Genomic DNA, 16455 nt, shown 5'->3' with positions numbered 1-16455 from the left:
TCAGAAGGCGCCTGACACCGAGAATCACAGGCCTCTCTCGCATCCCACCTCCACGCACCACGTTCCTGATGTCACAAACTGGGGTACATCACTAAACTTCCCACAGTTCTGACTCCCAATGTGCAAACACCACTCACAACTCAGCCACCGGGCTCTGGGCATTAACTGAGCTGTTGTGATAAATGCCGTCAGCAGCAACAGTGACGCAGGTCCTTGGTCCCGACCTGGACTGGCCACCGGACTCAGGAGCCCACCCGAGCAGCCCGTCCCTCTTACCTGGGGCCCGCCTTTGGCCTGTGCGCCAGGGGCCGGCATTCGGATCTGCGTTCCCGTAGGCATCGGTGGAAGTGCCGGGGCTGGCCCCGCTGGCTGCGTCACGGAGGGAAGGCTGGGTGGGGCCACCACCCGCACCTGGGGGAGCCCAGCCGAGCCCGAGTGGCTCACGACACGGGCAGCAGCCTGAGAACTCGGCGGGGTCTGGCTGGATGCTGGGGACAGCATGGTTCCCAGCTGCGGCATGGTTGGTGAGGACACGAGAAGAACACTGCAAGGAGCACCCAGGGAAACAAGACACAACTCAGGACACCATGCGGAAGGAGCCTGCAGGGAGAAGGCCCGACAGAAAGCAGAATCACTCACCCTGACGTAGACTTGGCCGGTTCTGAGACTGTCGTGGGGCCACTCTTGTTCACTGGCGGCACTGGCGGTGGGGAGATCGGCGTGGCAGGCAGAGCAGGCGTGGTGGGCGTCACGGGCGTGACTGGGGTCGGGGGCATGCTGGAGTCGCTGAGGCTCAGCTGGCTCTGCTCGGACGGGCCGCCGCTCAGGACCTTCACCGGACCCTCCTTGCTGCTGGACTTCTGCACACACACGGGAGGGAACACACGTGGCGTCAGCAAGGTGGCAGGGACAGCTCGGCCCCTCCACCGCCGTCCCACGAGGTCACTCACCACCTTGGACGGAGGCTTGGGCTTCTGCTGGAGGGCTTTCCTGGCTTTGGCTGCAGCTGCTTGGGCTTGGTGGATCCGCTCTGTGGGCAAGAGTGGGCAGCTGAGCTCAGGAAGGAGGGTGGTCTCACTGAAAGCCAGGGCTCCGTCTCCCTGCACAGTGGCGTCCTGCCTGAATGCCAAGAAGGAGAAGGGTGGGGCTGGGACAGAACATCAGGGCACCCTGGGCTAGCGGGGCACAGACCAAACTCCTCCTCGCTGCGGTCCCGATGCAAGTAGATCCACAGCTTCCGCCCGATGTCATACTTCACGCATGGGTCCTTCTCATAATGCAGCCGGTCCAGGGCGCCGCTCACCACTGTGTTCACCTGAGACCCAGGACAAGGGGAAGGAAAACCACCGGCTCAGATGCCAGAGGAAAACCCGGGGTCGGGGAGAGGAGGCACAGCCCCCACACAGAGCCTACTCCCAGTGGCTCACCTGTCACTCGGCAAAACAAGAAACATTGAGTCCTGGGGGATAGAGTCACCCTGAGGACGGTGAGTTGAGGACCCTCAGCAGATGCTGAAGCCAAGCCTCACCGTCAGCAAGGTCACAGGGCAGCTCTGCTCACCCTTCTCCAGACTCCTTTCTTTTGGGTTTTTTTTTGGCCACGCCGCTCAGCTTGTGGGATCTTAGTTTCCCAACAGGAGACTGAACCTAGGCCCTTGGCACTGAAAGTTCAGAATCCTGACCACTGGACCACTGGGAAATTCCTCAGCAGTTTTATTAAATTTGTTATTCCAGTCTGTATTCCCTCATGTGGGCTTCCCAGGTGGTTCCAGTGGTAAAGAACCCACCTGCCAATACAGGAGACATAAGAAAGGAAGGTTCGAACCCTGAGTTGGGAAGATCCCCTGGAGGAGGGCATGGCAACCCACTCCAGTATTCTGGCCTGGAGAATCCCCATGGACAGAGGAGCCTGGCAGAGTACAGTCCATGGGGTTGCAAAGAGTAGCAAAGAGTCGGACACGCCTGAAGTGACTTGGCACGCACATTCTGTATCCCCCTGTAAGGATCCTTAAACAACCCCCGAACAAAACCCGAGCAGCGCCTCCCCTCACACCTGCGTGCTGGTGACGTCGGGTGCCAGGAACTGGGAGTCCTTGAGCAGCTCACAGATCTCCGCCCGCGTGCCCTCCCCGTTGGGCAGCCGTGCTGCCGCATCACGAACTGACACCAGAAACAGCAAAGAGCACGTTAGCAGGGTTCCTGGGGGAGCCATCCCTCAGCTGCTGACCCAGCAGCAGGGGGACACGGCCCTCTGGGGGTGGCTTCCTCCACACCCCTCACACTTTCAGCCAAGGCTGAAGGCCCTGAACTTGACAGTTCACGGGGTCCAGGAGAAAATTACAACTTAAACTGAAACTTAGCATTTCCTCCCACTGTGAGCCAAGGCTGGCACGACCTTTGCTGGCATACGTTGCCAACCACACGCTGGCAGTGCTGTGATGTTCTAACAGAAATCAGACGATTTCTTACCACAGCACAGCTGCTGCAACAACTCAAAGTATCATTCCTACTCATCACTACGCAGGAATCAGAGGAGCCACACCACCTGCGGCAATGTCACATCATTTATCATAATAAAGACCTATTTCTGCACCATAAACCTGCTTGAATATTTTTGCAATATGACTGGTTTCTTTCATAACTGTGCATTTTATTTCAGGCATTTAAAAACCTAATTCTGAGAAGGGGTCCAGAGGTTACCAGACTGCCAAAAATTAATGGTACAAAAAAGGTGAAAAATCTCACCTTTAAAAAAATCCTAGTCTGGAGGAAGCAAATTCTGGCACCTAAGCTAACTGAACAATTCCTAAAGGAACATAAACTTGAGCACAGAATGCAGGAAGAAAACAAGGATTCCCTGTGACTCTCTGGGCAGGAGCCCACCCTCCACGTCCCCACTGAAAAGCTTCCTGGAGCTACACTGACCCTCCAGCCTTTGCTGGGGGGTAGGGGTGGGGGCGCACCCAGGGACAGGATGGTGACGTAGGCGGGCCGGTCAGAGCGCAGCAGGGAGTGCTCCCGTGCCTTGTTGAGCGAGGTCTCCTTGTCGAACACACCCTTCACGGGCCCCACCACGGACTCGAAGCCGTGCATGCGGAAGGTAAAGGCTTTGTGGGGCTGGCTGTACCGGTAGCGCTCCTGTCAAGAGAACAGACAGAGCTCCTGAGTCAGTCAGAGGGGTCTCTCCAGCCACCCCAAGCAGTAAGGGGTTGGCCTGGAGAGACTGGAACAAGGAGGAATCAGGCTATTCCACTAGGACCACTAAGCCGACCAGAGTGGGGAAAGGATGACCCCCAAAGGCCAGGCACTAGCAAAGTCATCAAGAAGTCAGTGTGTTTGGTTATCTGCAGAAAAACCATCAAAAGGTTTCTCATTCCCCTCCTCACATCATCTCTGCTCCGGAAAAGCAATCCAGACTAAAGCAACAGCTTAGGTTAAGAGTGTGAGCTGCTTCCAAGAATTTTGGGCTCAGAGCATCTCTTCACCTGGTCTCGCAGACACAGAGATTTACACTGGGTTCCAGTTTGTTCAAGGATTTCCCTGGTGGCTCAGATGGTAAAGCGTCTGCCTGCAATGCAGGAGACCCAGGTTCGATCCCTGGGTCGGGAAGATCCTCTGGAGAAGGAAATGGCAACCCACTCCAGTACTCTTGTCTAGAAAATCCCATGGATGGAGAAGTGTGGTAGGCCCACGGGGTTGCAAAGAGTTGGACACGACTGAGCAACTTCCCTTCCCTTCTTCCAGTTTGTTCTCACCTGCTCCTGAAAAACTCGCTTCTCCTCCCCCGTGCTGGGCCGCACCACGTAGTCAGTCCTTCTGGAACACAAAGACCCATGGGTACACTGCACTCCACCAGCGCCCAGAACCAGCGGGCCCATCACCCCTTCTCCAGCGTCCAGAATCACCAGGGTCCATCACCCCTTCTCTAGCACTCAGAACCACCAGGGTCCATCACCCCCTCTCCAGTGCCCAGAACCACCAGGGTCCATCACCCCTTCTCCAGCGCCCAGGACCACCAGGCCCATCACCCCTTCTCCAGCGCCCAGAACCACCAGGCCCATCACCCCTTCTCCAGCGCCCAGAACCACCAGGCCCATCACCCCTTCTCCAGTATGCAGAACCACCAGGGTCTATCACCCCTTCTCCAGCACCCAGAACCACCAGGCCTATCACCCCTTCTCCAGCGCCCAGAAGCACCAGGGTCCAACACCCCTTCTCCAGCACCCAGAACCACCAGGCCCATCACCCCTTCTCCAGCGCCCAGGACCACCAGGCCCATCACCCCTTCTCCAGCGCCCAGAACCAGCAGACCCATCAGCCCTTCTCCAGCGCCCAGAACCAGCAGGCCCATCACCCCTTCTCCAGCACTCAGAACCACCAGGCCCATCACCCCTTCTCCAGCGCCCAGAACCACCAGGCCCATCACCCCTTCTCCAGCACCCAGAACCACCAGGCCCATCACCCCTTCTCCAGTATCCAGAACCACCAGGGCCATCACCCCTTCTCCAGCGCCCAGAACCACCAGACCCATCACCCCTTCTCCAGTATCCAGAACCACCAGGGTCCATCACCCCTTCTCCAGCACCCAGAACCACCAGGCCTATCACCCCTTCTCCAGTATCCAGAACCACCAGGGTCCAACACCCCTTCTCCAGCGCCCAGAACCACCAGGCCCATCACCCCTTCTCTAGCACCCAGAACCACCAGGCCCATCATCCCTTCTCCAGCGTCCAGAACCACCAGACCAGACCCATCAGCCCTTCTCCAGCGCCCAGAACCAGCAGGCCCATCACCCCTTCTCCAGCACTCAGAACCACCAGGCCCATCACCCCTTCTCCAGCGCCCAGAACCACCAGGCCCATCACCCCTTCTCCAGCGCCCAGAACCACCAGGCGAATCACCAGGCCCATCACCCCTTCTCCAGTATCCAGAACCACCAGGCCCATCAGCCCTTCTCCAGCGCCCAGAACCACCAGGCCCATCACCCCTTCTCCAGTATCCAGAACCACCAGGGTCTATCACCCCTTCTCCAGCGCCCAGAACCACCAGGCCCATCACCCCTTCTCCAGCGCCCAGAACCACCAGGCCCATCACCCCTTCTCCAGCGCCCAGAACCACCAGGCCCATCACCCCTTCTCCAGCACCCAGAACCACCAGGCCTATCACTCCTTCTCCAGCGCCCAGGACCACCAGGCCCATCACCCCTTCTCCAGCGCCCAGAACCACCAGGCCCATCACCCCTTCTCCAGCACCCAGAACCACCAGGCCCATCACCCCTTCTCCAGCGCCCAGAACCACCAGGCCCATCACCCCTTCTCCAGCACCCAGAACCACCAGGCCCATCACCCCTTCTCCAGTATCCAGAACCACCAGGGTCCATCACCCCTTCTCCAGCACCCAGAACCACCAGGCCTATCACCCCTTCTCCAGTATCCAGAACCACCAGGGTCTAACACCCCCTTCTCCAGCGCCCAGAACCACCAGGCCCATCAGCCCTTCTCCAGCGCCCAGAACCAGCAGGCCCATCACCCCTTCTCCAGCACTCAGAACCACCAGGCCCATCACCCCTTCTCCAGTATCCAGAACCACCAGGGTCCATCACCCCTTCTCCAGCACCCAGAACCACCAGGCCTATCACCCCTTCTCCAGTATCCAGAACCACCAGGGTCTAACACCCCCTTCTCCAGCGCCCAGAACCACCAGGCCCATCAGCCCTTCTCCAGCGCCCAGAACCAGCAGGCCCATCACCCCTTCTCCAGCACTCAGAACCACCAGGCCCATCACCCCTTCTCCAGCGCCCAGAACCACCAGACCCATCACCCCTTCTCCAGTATCCAGAACCACCAGGGTCCATCACCCCTTCTCCAGCACCCAGAACCACCAGGCCCATCACCCCTTCTCCAGTATCCAGAACCACCAGGGTCCAACACCCCTTCTCCAGCGCCCAGAACCACCAGGCCCATCACCCCTTCTCTAGCACCCAGAACCACCAGGCCCATCATCCCTTCTCCAGCGTCCAGAACCACCAGACCCATCAGCCCTTCTCCAGCGCCCAGAACCAGCAGGCCCATCACCCCTTCTCCAGCACTCAGAACCACCAGGCCCATCACCCCTTCTCCAGCGCCCAGAACCACCAGGCCCATCACCCCTTCTCCAGCGCCCAGAACCACCAGGCGAATCACCAGGCCCATCACCCCTTCTCCAGTATCCAGAACCACCAGGGTCTATCACCCCTTCTCCAGCGCCCAGAACCACCAGGCCCATCAGCCCTTCTCCAGCGCCCAGAACCAGCAGGCCCATCACCCCTTCTCCAGTATCCAGAACCACCAGGGTCTATCACCCCTTCTCCAGCGCCCAGAACCACCAGGCCCATCACCCCTTCTCCAGCGCCCAGAACCACCAGGCCCATCACTCCTTCTCCAGCGCCCAGGACCACCAGGCCCATCACCCCTTCTCCAGCGCCCAGAACCACCAGGCCCATCACCCCTTCTCCAGCACCCAGAACCACCAGGCCCATCACCCCTTCTCCAGCGCCCAGAACCACCAGGCCCATCACCCCTTCTCCAGCACCCAGAACCACCAGGCCCATCACCCCTTCTCCAGTATCCAGAACCACCAGGGTCCATCACCCCTTCTCCAGCACCCAGAACCACCAGGCCTATCACCCCTTCTCCAGTATCCAGAACCACCAGGGTCCAACACCCCCTTCTCCAGCGCCCAGAACCACCAGGCCCATTACCCCTTCTCTAGTACCCAGAACCACCAGGCCCATCACCCCTTCTCCAGCATCCAGAACCACCAGACCCATCAGCCCTTCTCCAGCACCCAGAACCACCATTCTGCACGGGAACTGAAGGGAGACCAGGGAAAAGCACACACCTGTAGGTGGATCCTGCCACTCAGGCTCCTGGGGCAACACTCCTACTCTGGGAGCATGCTGCCCCCCGGGGAGGCTGAGGCGGGCAAGGACCCAGGGACCCAATCTCTCTGGCTCTGACATACAAGGACATGTCAGCACAACCAGGGCGGGACCAGGACAAGGGTTTCCTGGGGCACCAGCCTCAGTCAGGGCACTGCTATACTCACACCCGAGGAACAGGCGTTGTGGCATCTGAGCTGTCTTCAGTTTCTTGCTGGAGAAAGGAAAACAGTGACAGGTCAATGGACTGAAGAATTCCAGTTAACTCAAGGGTTCTGGAAGCCCAAGACGAGAGAGCTGGCGGTTCTCAACAACATACCTTACAGAAGGCCTGGTCTTTGGTTTCCAGCCACAGCTGGAAGAGTGCAGCTAACTCCTTTTCATTATCTTGGGACTGGCCTATTAGAACAAAAAGGCAAAAAGTAACAACAGTGTGATCTAAAGGCACAGTGTAAGGACCCCACTTCCTCCTCCTCACTGTACCTATGCCCGAGGAAGAACCTGCCAGGACCATGGCAATGGTCCTGTGTACAGAAGAACCCTCGGCCTGGATGTCCACAGGCAGGATGAAGGTGGACTGCTGTCTGACAACACTCAGAAATTAACTTGAAACCAACTTGAAGGGATTAAAAGCCTGACAGGATTAACTTCAAGTGTCTGATGGACATCCACACAGGCTGTCTAGTCAGCACCTTAACTCCTCAGCCACTCCCACAATCACAACTAGACCTTGACATTCTCTAAAACAGGAATCTTCAAGATGCCTAATCCAGTTTCTCAACCCTGGTAATGCGGGATTACCTGGAAACTTTTGAAAATGCGAGGCTCAGGCTCTCCCAAACCAACCAATCAGAACAGGTGTGGGGAAGGCCCAGGCATCAGAATTTTTTAAAGTTTCCCAGGACATTCCTGGCAGTCCAGTGCTCAAGACTCCATGATTCCAATGCATGAGGTGCTGGTTTGAACCCTGATCAGGGAATGAAGATCCCACATGCTATGCAGCACGGCCAACAAAAAAATTTTTTAAATAAATAACAACAACAGATAACACTGCAGAAAGCGTGGTCCAGATCCACTGTCTCCCTAACTGGAGGAGAGCTGCAGGAGAGGGCCCTGAAAGCCAGGACATGCAACTCTCCACAGCGCACGCAGAGGTCAGCTTTGTGGTTGTTTGCCTACATCCGGTCTCTGGCTGCCCTGCACAGGGCAGAGCTGAGCAGCTGCAGCAGAAACATCTGACCCACAAGCCCCAGACACTCCCTGGTTGGGTCAGGCCTATCGCCCCCAGCCCCACGCCAGCTGGACCCATGGCCTCAGCACACCTCTGCCCACAGCCTGCATCACTCCTCCAAGAGCATCACCATTTCTTCCATGTCCACAGGCCCTGTCTTGACCTCCTGAGCTGTAGGAACCATGGTGGCTAATGAACACTCCCCATCCCGAGTCAGACCTCATGGCTTCCTCCCCACTCTGCGGTCACTGCTTCCGGTGTCCCCCTCTGCCTCTCCCACCTCAGAGTCTCTCAAGGCTTCATCCCAGGCCCTCCGGCCTCCTCAGTGGGCCCATGCCTCAGGCTTCTCTTACTGCACATGCCCACAGCTCTCTACCCTGAGTCTCCGGTCTGGACTCTAAACCCACCATCCACTCAACACCCCAAAGGAAGCTCAAGGCAGCATGTCCATAACCACACGCATGCTCCTCACCCTCACCAAGCCTGACATCCTCCCCAGCTGCCCATGGTGGAGTCCGTTCACCAGGTCCAAGTCCAGCACCAGTGACACTTGACACCGTCTTCCTTCACTCCCCACACAGTCCATAACCACCTCTCTAGCTTTTACCTAAAACTCTGAAGTTCATCCATTCTCCCTACCCAGGTCCAGATTATCATTATCTCTTTGCAGGCTGGTGTGATCCTGAAAGGAAGCTTCCCCGCCCCACTGACCCACACCACTCCCTCCACGGGAGCCTCTTCCCCTCTCGCTGCCGGGCTGGTCCCCAGCCATCGTGAAGAACTCTGCTCAAATGACCTTTCCCAGGACAGCTGTCTCGAACTCTGCATGCACACCACATCAATGCCTCATTACTACCCCTACCAGCACTTTCCCTCACAGAACGTGCACGTTTGCTATTTGAGTTATTTGTTCCCCAAACAAGTCTTAAGATCCACGAAGGGAGCTCACTGTTTACGTCATCAACCATTATACCCCCAACACCTAACACCGCCTGACACCTAGAAGGTGAATCACTGTTGTAAGGAAGGAATGAACCTACTGCTTCACAAGCTTCTCTCTGTGTTTCTCTTCACAGACCACTGGACAGAGTGGAGAGAGATCTGAGTATTTCCACAGGAAATCAACACGAATCTTCCTCTCATCACCAAGTTATTTCAAGTACACGTTACTACAGCTTATGTGGTAAGTGGGACTTTACAAGTTTATAACAAAGGAAGCCTTTCCTGTAGAAACAGCTTACTTGGGGCTGCCTGACACATTATCCTCAACAACAAAGCCCATTTTAGGAAAGAAAAGCAATTGTATTACTGTAAGTTACCCTAAAGGCACAGATACAAATGATAGAAACACAGGTGCTACTCTAAGACACCCCACAGATTTCGATTCAGCAGCCCTGGGGAGCATCGGGACACAGGCAACTTCACCTTAGCCAAAACCCAATGGGGTTCACGAACTTAGACCGTGAGAGTTCCTAAGGGCCTGGAAGGATCCTCTTACTAAGCAAAACAAGGCCTAACACTGCCCTTCTCAACATTCTCGTGGCCTGCACTGCCCGGAAGGCACCAGAAGCTTAGGGGAGAAAACAAGAGAAAGAGAACCTCTGTGACAGGTCAGTGGTGTGCAGTACTCACCAAGCAGTTTCCACTGCTGGGTTTTCTCCTTGAATTCAACAAACGGAGAGAAGCTGGATGGCACAGCTACAAGAAATGGACACCCGTGAGCAAGCCACACAGGCCAGAGAGTGCTGAACCCAGAACCACCGACTGCCCAGGGCTGGGAGGTCACTTCTGTGCATCAGTGGCGTATCAGGGCAGCACAGCCCATCGCCACATGGCGTCAGGCAGAGTCATGATGGATCCAAGCAGTGAGGCTGCATTCTAATAGGAGAATCAGATAAAGGCGAGGCTGGGTGGGAGGGAGGGAGATACTGACCCTACAGAAAAAAGCACCTTACCACGGCTTTCTCCAGCAAGATACTGCAGGGCTGGTAATACCAACTCTGCCCAGTTGGGGGCCGAGGAGAACCAGCTATTGAGGGAGCTGGCTGGAGAGGACTGCCAGTCCAAAACCCGCTCTTCTAGCTGAGGGAGAGAGAAAAGGCAGGACGGGGTTAGATTTCCCCTGTTTCAACACACCAGCAATTCTATGGCTGTGCTGGAACGAGCCAGCGGTGTCTGCCCAGTGAGCCCAAGTCACAAAGCAAGCTGGCTGCAGAACTCTGGGGAGAGCCCAGAATTCTCAAGCCACAGTCGGCTGAAGATTTCTACCACCTGAAATCGCAGTGCCCTTGGCTCTTCCTAAACTCTCACCAAAGGAAGGCTAGCCTGTCCCTCCAGCAGCAGGATCTCCAGCAGGAGAGAGAAGAAGCTGGAAGATATTTCATTGATTCCAAGGCAAGGCTTGAGATCTTCGAGAGGCCTAGTAAGGGAAGAAAAAGATAAGGACCACCAAAAAAAAAAACACCACACCTCTCAGTTGCTGTAGGCCCTCCAAGCCTACTAGCAGTCACGGATGCAGTTCAGTGAAGGACCACACCACGCACTTTCCCCAGGACCCTGGGAGGACTCGGGGCTTAGAGGAGGCACCCGCACAGGGGTAGCCCTGAGCCATGAACCCCTCTGCTCACTTACTCTTCCTTGATGGCAGGTATGGCCAGAGGGGATGGAGCCTGCGAGAGGGGTGGGAGCCCTTCGGGACCGCTCAGGGATTCGGCCAGGTCCTCTACCTCTGACTTGATCAATTTTATTTTCTTCTTCTTCCTTTCCTCTTTTTCTTTAACCTTTTTTTTAAGGACAGCCAAGTCATATAGGGCTGGAGGAAAAAACAACATGTCATAAAACTACAACTTCTACATCAGGAAATGAGGGAACTTATCTGCTTATTATTTTCCCAAGGCCCACTAGCAAATGAAAGAAAAGCCTCAGTAATAAGACACAGTTTTGTTTTTAAAACCAAACCCAATGAGTGCTTTAAAAAGCCAGTGATCTGTTGATCTGATTTAATAACCATTCTCCACCTACAAATCCATAAAAGGCGATAACGAAACAAAGACCATCAGCAAGGAGGAGGCTGCAGCTACATCTCCTTCTGCGCTATGCAGAGGCCTGTGTGAGCAGACACCAGCCAGACGTTCTGCAGGATGTTCTTACCTGCTAGCGAGCCCTTCCGGCCGGCGTTCACTCGAGTCATGATGTCATTCAGAGTCAAGTCCCCTGTCAACAGGTCCGGATGATCCTAGACACGATATTCAGAGATGTGTTATCAAGGCCCCAGAGAGGAGCCAGACATTGCTGGTGATTTTGCCCATGTACCTAACAGACACAATTAGATGGTAGGTGTGCTTGAGGAAACTGTGTTGAGTTTAAAACACACACAGAGAAAAACTACTGCTCTTTCTAACAGGGCAGAGGAGAACCTTTCATGTGTGGCATTCAAAGTTCATAAAGCTCTCGTGCATTCTTTATATGTTCTTCAAATAGTACTGTTAGGTGATGCTATATTTTACAAAGACTGACAATGTCGCTCAGAGAAATGAAGGGATTCACCCAACATCATGGTGAGCGGAAAAGACAGAGACAGAACTTGGATTTAACTCCCATGGAGACTCTGCCCATCTCGCCCCTCTGCCTTAGAAGGACTGCCTTTCCTTCCTCCACTGCACTCTCTGGCTTGGCGTTACCTTGATCTGGTGGTGTGGAGCAATAGAAACATAAAATGTGGGAGGAGCTCAGGCTCTGATGCTTGGCTCTGCTGCTTGCTAGCCATCAGGCAGAAGACAAGCCCCCTGGCCTCTCTGAGACCTGCAAACTGGACATAGTGATTCACACAGCGGTACTGTCCTAAAGGCTAGATCCGACAACACGGTGAGCATGTCTTATGAAGTCCAAGAGTTTGCCCTCTCCTCACATTTTCGGTGTTCCTGGGCTTCCATGCTGCTCCTGCCCTCTAACAAGTACAAGGAAAGGGGACTGAGGACGCAGTGACTCCATGTATGGTCCTCAGGACGCCCGCTCGGAGATCAGATTGACAAGCTACCGACCACCCCCTCCAATCTTACTGGTTGGTATTTCCGCTTCTCGTGGTGCTTCTTTAACATGATCTTCAGGTCGCTGTCCCCCAGCTCTATTTTATCTGAGGGAAAAGGAATTAAACCACATGGATAGTCCTTATTTCCAGAGGGCTCAGACTCACATTTTCCTGGCCGCTTTAGTATTCAAAAGGAAGACTTTTCTGGGTTTCCCTTCTGAATCGTGTGCTGCAAGTACCGCAGTCTTAAAATATGGACAGTCACTGACTCAACTCTGCAGCTCTTCTGTAAGCTGGTCAGTAACAATAACCTCCGTACTCAGCTGCTCCTGAAACGCCTAGAAGTTTCTCCAGTCTTCTTTGATTCCTATCCAATTAAAAATATTCTCTAATTCCATGGACGTGCCAAGAAACTGTTATGCCTCTGGTTACCACTCTTGTTCTATTATTAAACTGTCCCTTAGTATTATTAAGATTCTGCTTTCTCTAGGCCAAAATGCCAGCTGATCAAATCCTAAGGGAAATTTTCATAGTAAAGGAAGAAATGCTAGCTGGCCTATTTGTAAAAAAGTAGAGCCAAGCAAAAACTTCTCCAAACCTCCCGGTTCTAAGGAACACTGATCTTTCCTGGCAGGAAGAAGCCAGTGCCGCTCCCACCACCACACCCCCCCGCCACGCCCCGGCCCCCGAGCAGCGCTCACCTGCAGTTTTCATGTCCGTGGTGGAGAGAGTGGGCACCACCCTGAGAGGAACAGCCGGGCTCGGGGAGCGTGCTGGGGAGCTTGGAAGCCACGAGCTGAGATCTTCAAAAGAAAAGTTTCCTTGTAAATCCAACATGGCCTTGGACCCCGGCAGGGGAGACCGGCCAAGTGGTCGTTTGGGTTCAAGATGGCTAGGCCAACAAGCAGGAAGCCAGGTTCCAGCACTCCCTCCGGACGCCCCCCACCCCCACCCCGGTCGGACTGTAGCTCTGAGGTCACGTAAGCAGCTTTTCCAGGAGGAGAGACATCCACGGTGTTGGGTCACTGTGGAGGCCAGGTCACTACGCCCCTCCTGTGGGGAAGCAGTCCTCTCGAGCAGCTGGCAGAACCAGAGAGCCCGCAGTAGGGCCGCGGGCACCCGAGCGCCAGGAGTGAAGTGGTCTGCAGTCACAGCCACCCAGCGGGAGTGCCTCAGGGCGGGAGGACCAGGGACTCCGAGCTCCACTCCCGGCCCAGACAGACCACAGTGCAGAGGCATGTCTTCCTCATCGCGGGGGTGGGGAAACGGTGCCCACCGCTCCAGGCGGACAAGCAGCTGCGGTGGAGACGGACGCCAGCCCCAGGGCCCGAGGGCACGCACCCTCCTCGTCGGAGGACAGCGCCGTGTCCCCACACTCCTCCTTCACCTCCCGCAGGACCTTCAGGTAGCGCTGCTGGGTGCGCCACTCCCGCTCCTCGGGTGCGCGCGACGGCCAGGGCCGCTTCTGCCGGCATGGGAAGGCAGGGCCGCTCCGCCGGGCCATCTCCAGCAGGTCCTGCAAACACAACAGACAGGATGGGGTCCTGGCAGCGTACTCTGGCTGGTCCCCCAAGTCCCTGCTTCCCTCTCTTCTTCAACAAGCTCAATTCCCTCCCTCCGATCACAAAGATGCTCATGGATGAATACGTTCAAATAAAAGGGGCTTCTACTGATTATGGTGGAAAATCCCAAATCGGAGAGCCACTCCATCGAGAAGGAATACTTACACCAGACACCTGAGTATTTTCACACCGAAACTTACAGGTCCTCTAAGGATCATAACTACCTGACCCTGAGGCCTCCCGAGGCTGGTCCAGACCTGGGGCCACTAAACCTGGCTCCCCTTGGCACCCAGACGTGAAACTGAGGGCAACCTGGTTCTCCTGAATGACCCACCACGGACTTGAAAGCCACCTCTCTGGGTAAATAAAGAAGCTATGACATTTCATCGATTCTAAGACGTATCCTTTTTCCCCTCTGTCCTAACATCTGAAAATGCAGCTGGTATGACAAAACCCACTGGAAAAAAATAATAATAATAATAAAAAAAAAAAAAAAAAGAAAATGCAGCTGAAGAAGGAAGGGTGCACTTGGCCGTGTTAGGGGTGGACAGGCAGCTTCCGTCCTCGTGGTCTTTCCTTGCTGCCCCGCCCCGCCGCTTAGGGTCACCAGGTGCGTGTCCGCGCAGCTCCCAGGACGGGGGACACTTACACTGCGCGAGGCCAGGATCTGTTTCAGCAGCCGGTGGAAGTACTGCTGCTGGGAGCTGAGGTAGCGCTTGTACTGCGACCGGAAGCACAGCTGCCGATACTTGACCACCTCGGGGTTGAAGTGTCCGTCTGCAGGAACAGGCACAGCCACGTCAGCCACCGTCCACGTGGGCTGGGGTGGGGACAGCTCTGCACTGACCAGGGGACGGTGCTGGGGGAGGGGGCGCGAAGGGCGGTGGGGAGACACAGGAAGCACACACGCCGGGACTCGACTCCCTGAGGCTGTGCGGGAACCAACCTGGAACAATCCTCAAGAGCAAGAAGAGTCGCCCGAGAGGCGGCGACATAAAATGAGGCCTGATTAGAGCAATCGTGGGAAACAGCAACTAACGAACACGGGTCAGTTTCATGGGTGCGCATTGTATATGCTGTTTTTCAGCTTTTCTTATGTTTAAAAAATTTCAAGATTGGGAGTGATATATATATATACTACTACGTATAAGATAGATAAGATAATGAGAACCTACTGTATAGCTTGGGGAACTCTACGGGTTTGAAGCAGGAGAATAACACAACCAAGAGCAAAAGATAAAGATGGTCACCACCGCAGTGGTCCAGGTGAGGGCCGACAGTGGCCTGGTCCCACCTTGTCCCCCCACATCCAGTGCAGAGCCGAGGCCCCAGGAGGCCTACAGACCCTGCTGTGCGGGCCCCATGCATCGCAGCCTCTTCTTCCACCAGCCTCCCTTCTGCTCCCTCCACCCCAGCCCCACTGGCCTCCATGCTATTTCCCAAGTGCACCATACTTCCCCGAGGCCTTTCTCCTTCGCGCCCTTCCACCTGCAAGGCTTCCTGCTAAGACCCAGTGTCTTCACAGCTTGCTCCTCAGATCTTCACGCAGCCTCTGTCCAAATGCACCTCATCAGAGAAGCCCTACCCAACTACCACCCAAGACAGCTCCTTCGTGTCACCCCCAAGCCCACGACCCTTCCTGAGTCTCTGCAGTGCGTAACACCGAGACACACTTGCTTATCTATCATCTTGTTTTCCCCTATTAGAATTAAGAGCATGACTACAGCTCCAGAACCTTGAAGAAAGGCATATGTCAGCTGATCAGTTAAGTAGTGCTTAAGTGAGCAGCAGTAGAGCCCTGAGATGTATTTCAAGGGACAAAGATTAGACCTGCTGACAGCCTGGATGCTGGGGCAGGAAGAGGAGCGTGGTACCCAGATCACTCGACACGGGCAACTGGTGCCATCATGGGAGCTGCAGTGAGAGAAGTCCGTTTTGGAATATTAGATTTAAGCAGGGTGCTACAATGTGAACTTAAGGAGACAGATGGAACAGCTAATCTCAGAGAGCTAAAACATGGCATCAAAATGTCTGTTTTTATTCGAACCGCCTTGAATGACATTCCGACGTAATCAATAAGAGCAAACACTTGGAACAGCACCTGACACATAACTGTCACCGTATAAGGGCCGTGCATATAGTAACTCACCTCATCTCCACAACCCCTCTTCCCTGCATAAAGAAGATACCACTACATTCTCACATTCCAGAAGAGCCTGAGGCGTGGGGAAAGTATATAACTTGTCCAAGGTCACACAGCTGAAGGGGGAAACTGAGTCTGAAAACAGGCCATCCAGCTCGAGAGCTCAAGCTCTCAGCCACCACGTTGTAACGCTGCCTGCTGTAGAGAAATAGGGAATTTGACTTTTAAGGAGAGAGGCAAGAGTTTAATGCTACTGATGCTGACATACAGGAACTGGATGGAAATTCTACTTCTTTACCTCTGTACTTCTCTGATGTGACCTTCCTTCAGTCTTTAGCTTCCCCAACTTTTGACAACCACAACAGACAAATGCTCTGTTAAAATAGAATTCTGAGTACATCAAACTAAAGAAAACACATCATTAAAATCAACTGGTTTTAGTATTCTTAATGTGGTCACTGTAAGTTTTTTACCTGAACATGTGGCTCACGTAGTATTTCCATTGCCCGCGCTGAGCCACAGAGCAGGGGAAAATGCAACTACAGCTCTGGGTGAGGTTGGTAAGAGGGCAAAA

General features: G+C 54.8%; 1 protein-coding gene and 1 non-coding gene across 4 annotated transcripts in view; one reads left to right on the top strand and one right to left on the bottom strand.

The window, feature by feature from the left end:
• Positions 1-16455, bottom strand: part of NFRKB (nuclear factor related to kappaB binding protein) — a 33544-nt gene that overhangs the window by 8631 nt on the left and 8458 nt on the right. Inside the window, exons 4-21 of one of the 3 annotated variants that reach the window (XM_061166605.1) lie at positions 14388-14515; positions 13518-13692; positions 12878-12979; positions 12208-12281; positions 11300-11384; positions 10781-10961; positions 10460-10568; positions 10105-10231; positions 9782-9847; positions 7238-7317; positions 7086-7132; positions 3755-3815; positions 2963-3137; positions 2053-2159; positions 1192-1315; positions 951-1030; positions 640-860; positions 277-544 (exon numbers count right to left, since the gene is read on the bottom strand). In XM_061166605.1, the coding sequence (XP_061022588.1) occupies positions 277-544; positions 640-860; positions 951-1030; positions 1192-1315; positions 2053-2159; positions 2963-3137; positions 3755-3815; positions 7086-7132; positions 7238-7317; positions 9782-9847; positions 10105-10231; positions 10460-10568; positions 10781-10961; positions 11300-11384; positions 12208-12281; positions 12878-12979; positions 13518-13692; positions 14388-14515 (2210 nt within the window). The remainder of the gene's footprint in view (positions 1-276; positions 545-639; positions 861-950; positions 1031-1191; positions 1316-2052; positions 2160-2962; positions 3138-3754; positions 3816-7085; positions 7133-7237; positions 7318-9781; positions 9848-10104; positions 10232-10459; positions 10569-10780; positions 10962-11299; positions 11385-12207; positions 12282-12877; positions 12980-13517; positions 13693-14387; positions 14516-16455) is intronic. The other 2 variants (XM_061166607.1, XM_061166606.1) reach the window with 2 other exon arrangements.
• On the top strand, positions 3537-3608 carry TRNAC-GCA (transfer RNA cysteine (anticodon GCA)). The gene has a single exon. It is a non-coding gene; the product is annotated as a tRNA-Cys (tRNA).

The sequence above is a fragment of the Dama dama genome, chromosome 2 (assembly GCF_033118175.1).
Source record: "Dama dama isolate Ldn47 chromosome 2, ASM3311817v1, whole genome shotgun sequence".
NCBI classification, from domain to species: Eukaryota; Metazoa; Chordata; class Mammalia; order Artiodactyla; family Cervidae; genus Dama; species Dama dama.
Note: the sequence above shows the minus strand (reverse complement) of the source record. Positions and strands in the feature narration are given on the sequence as shown.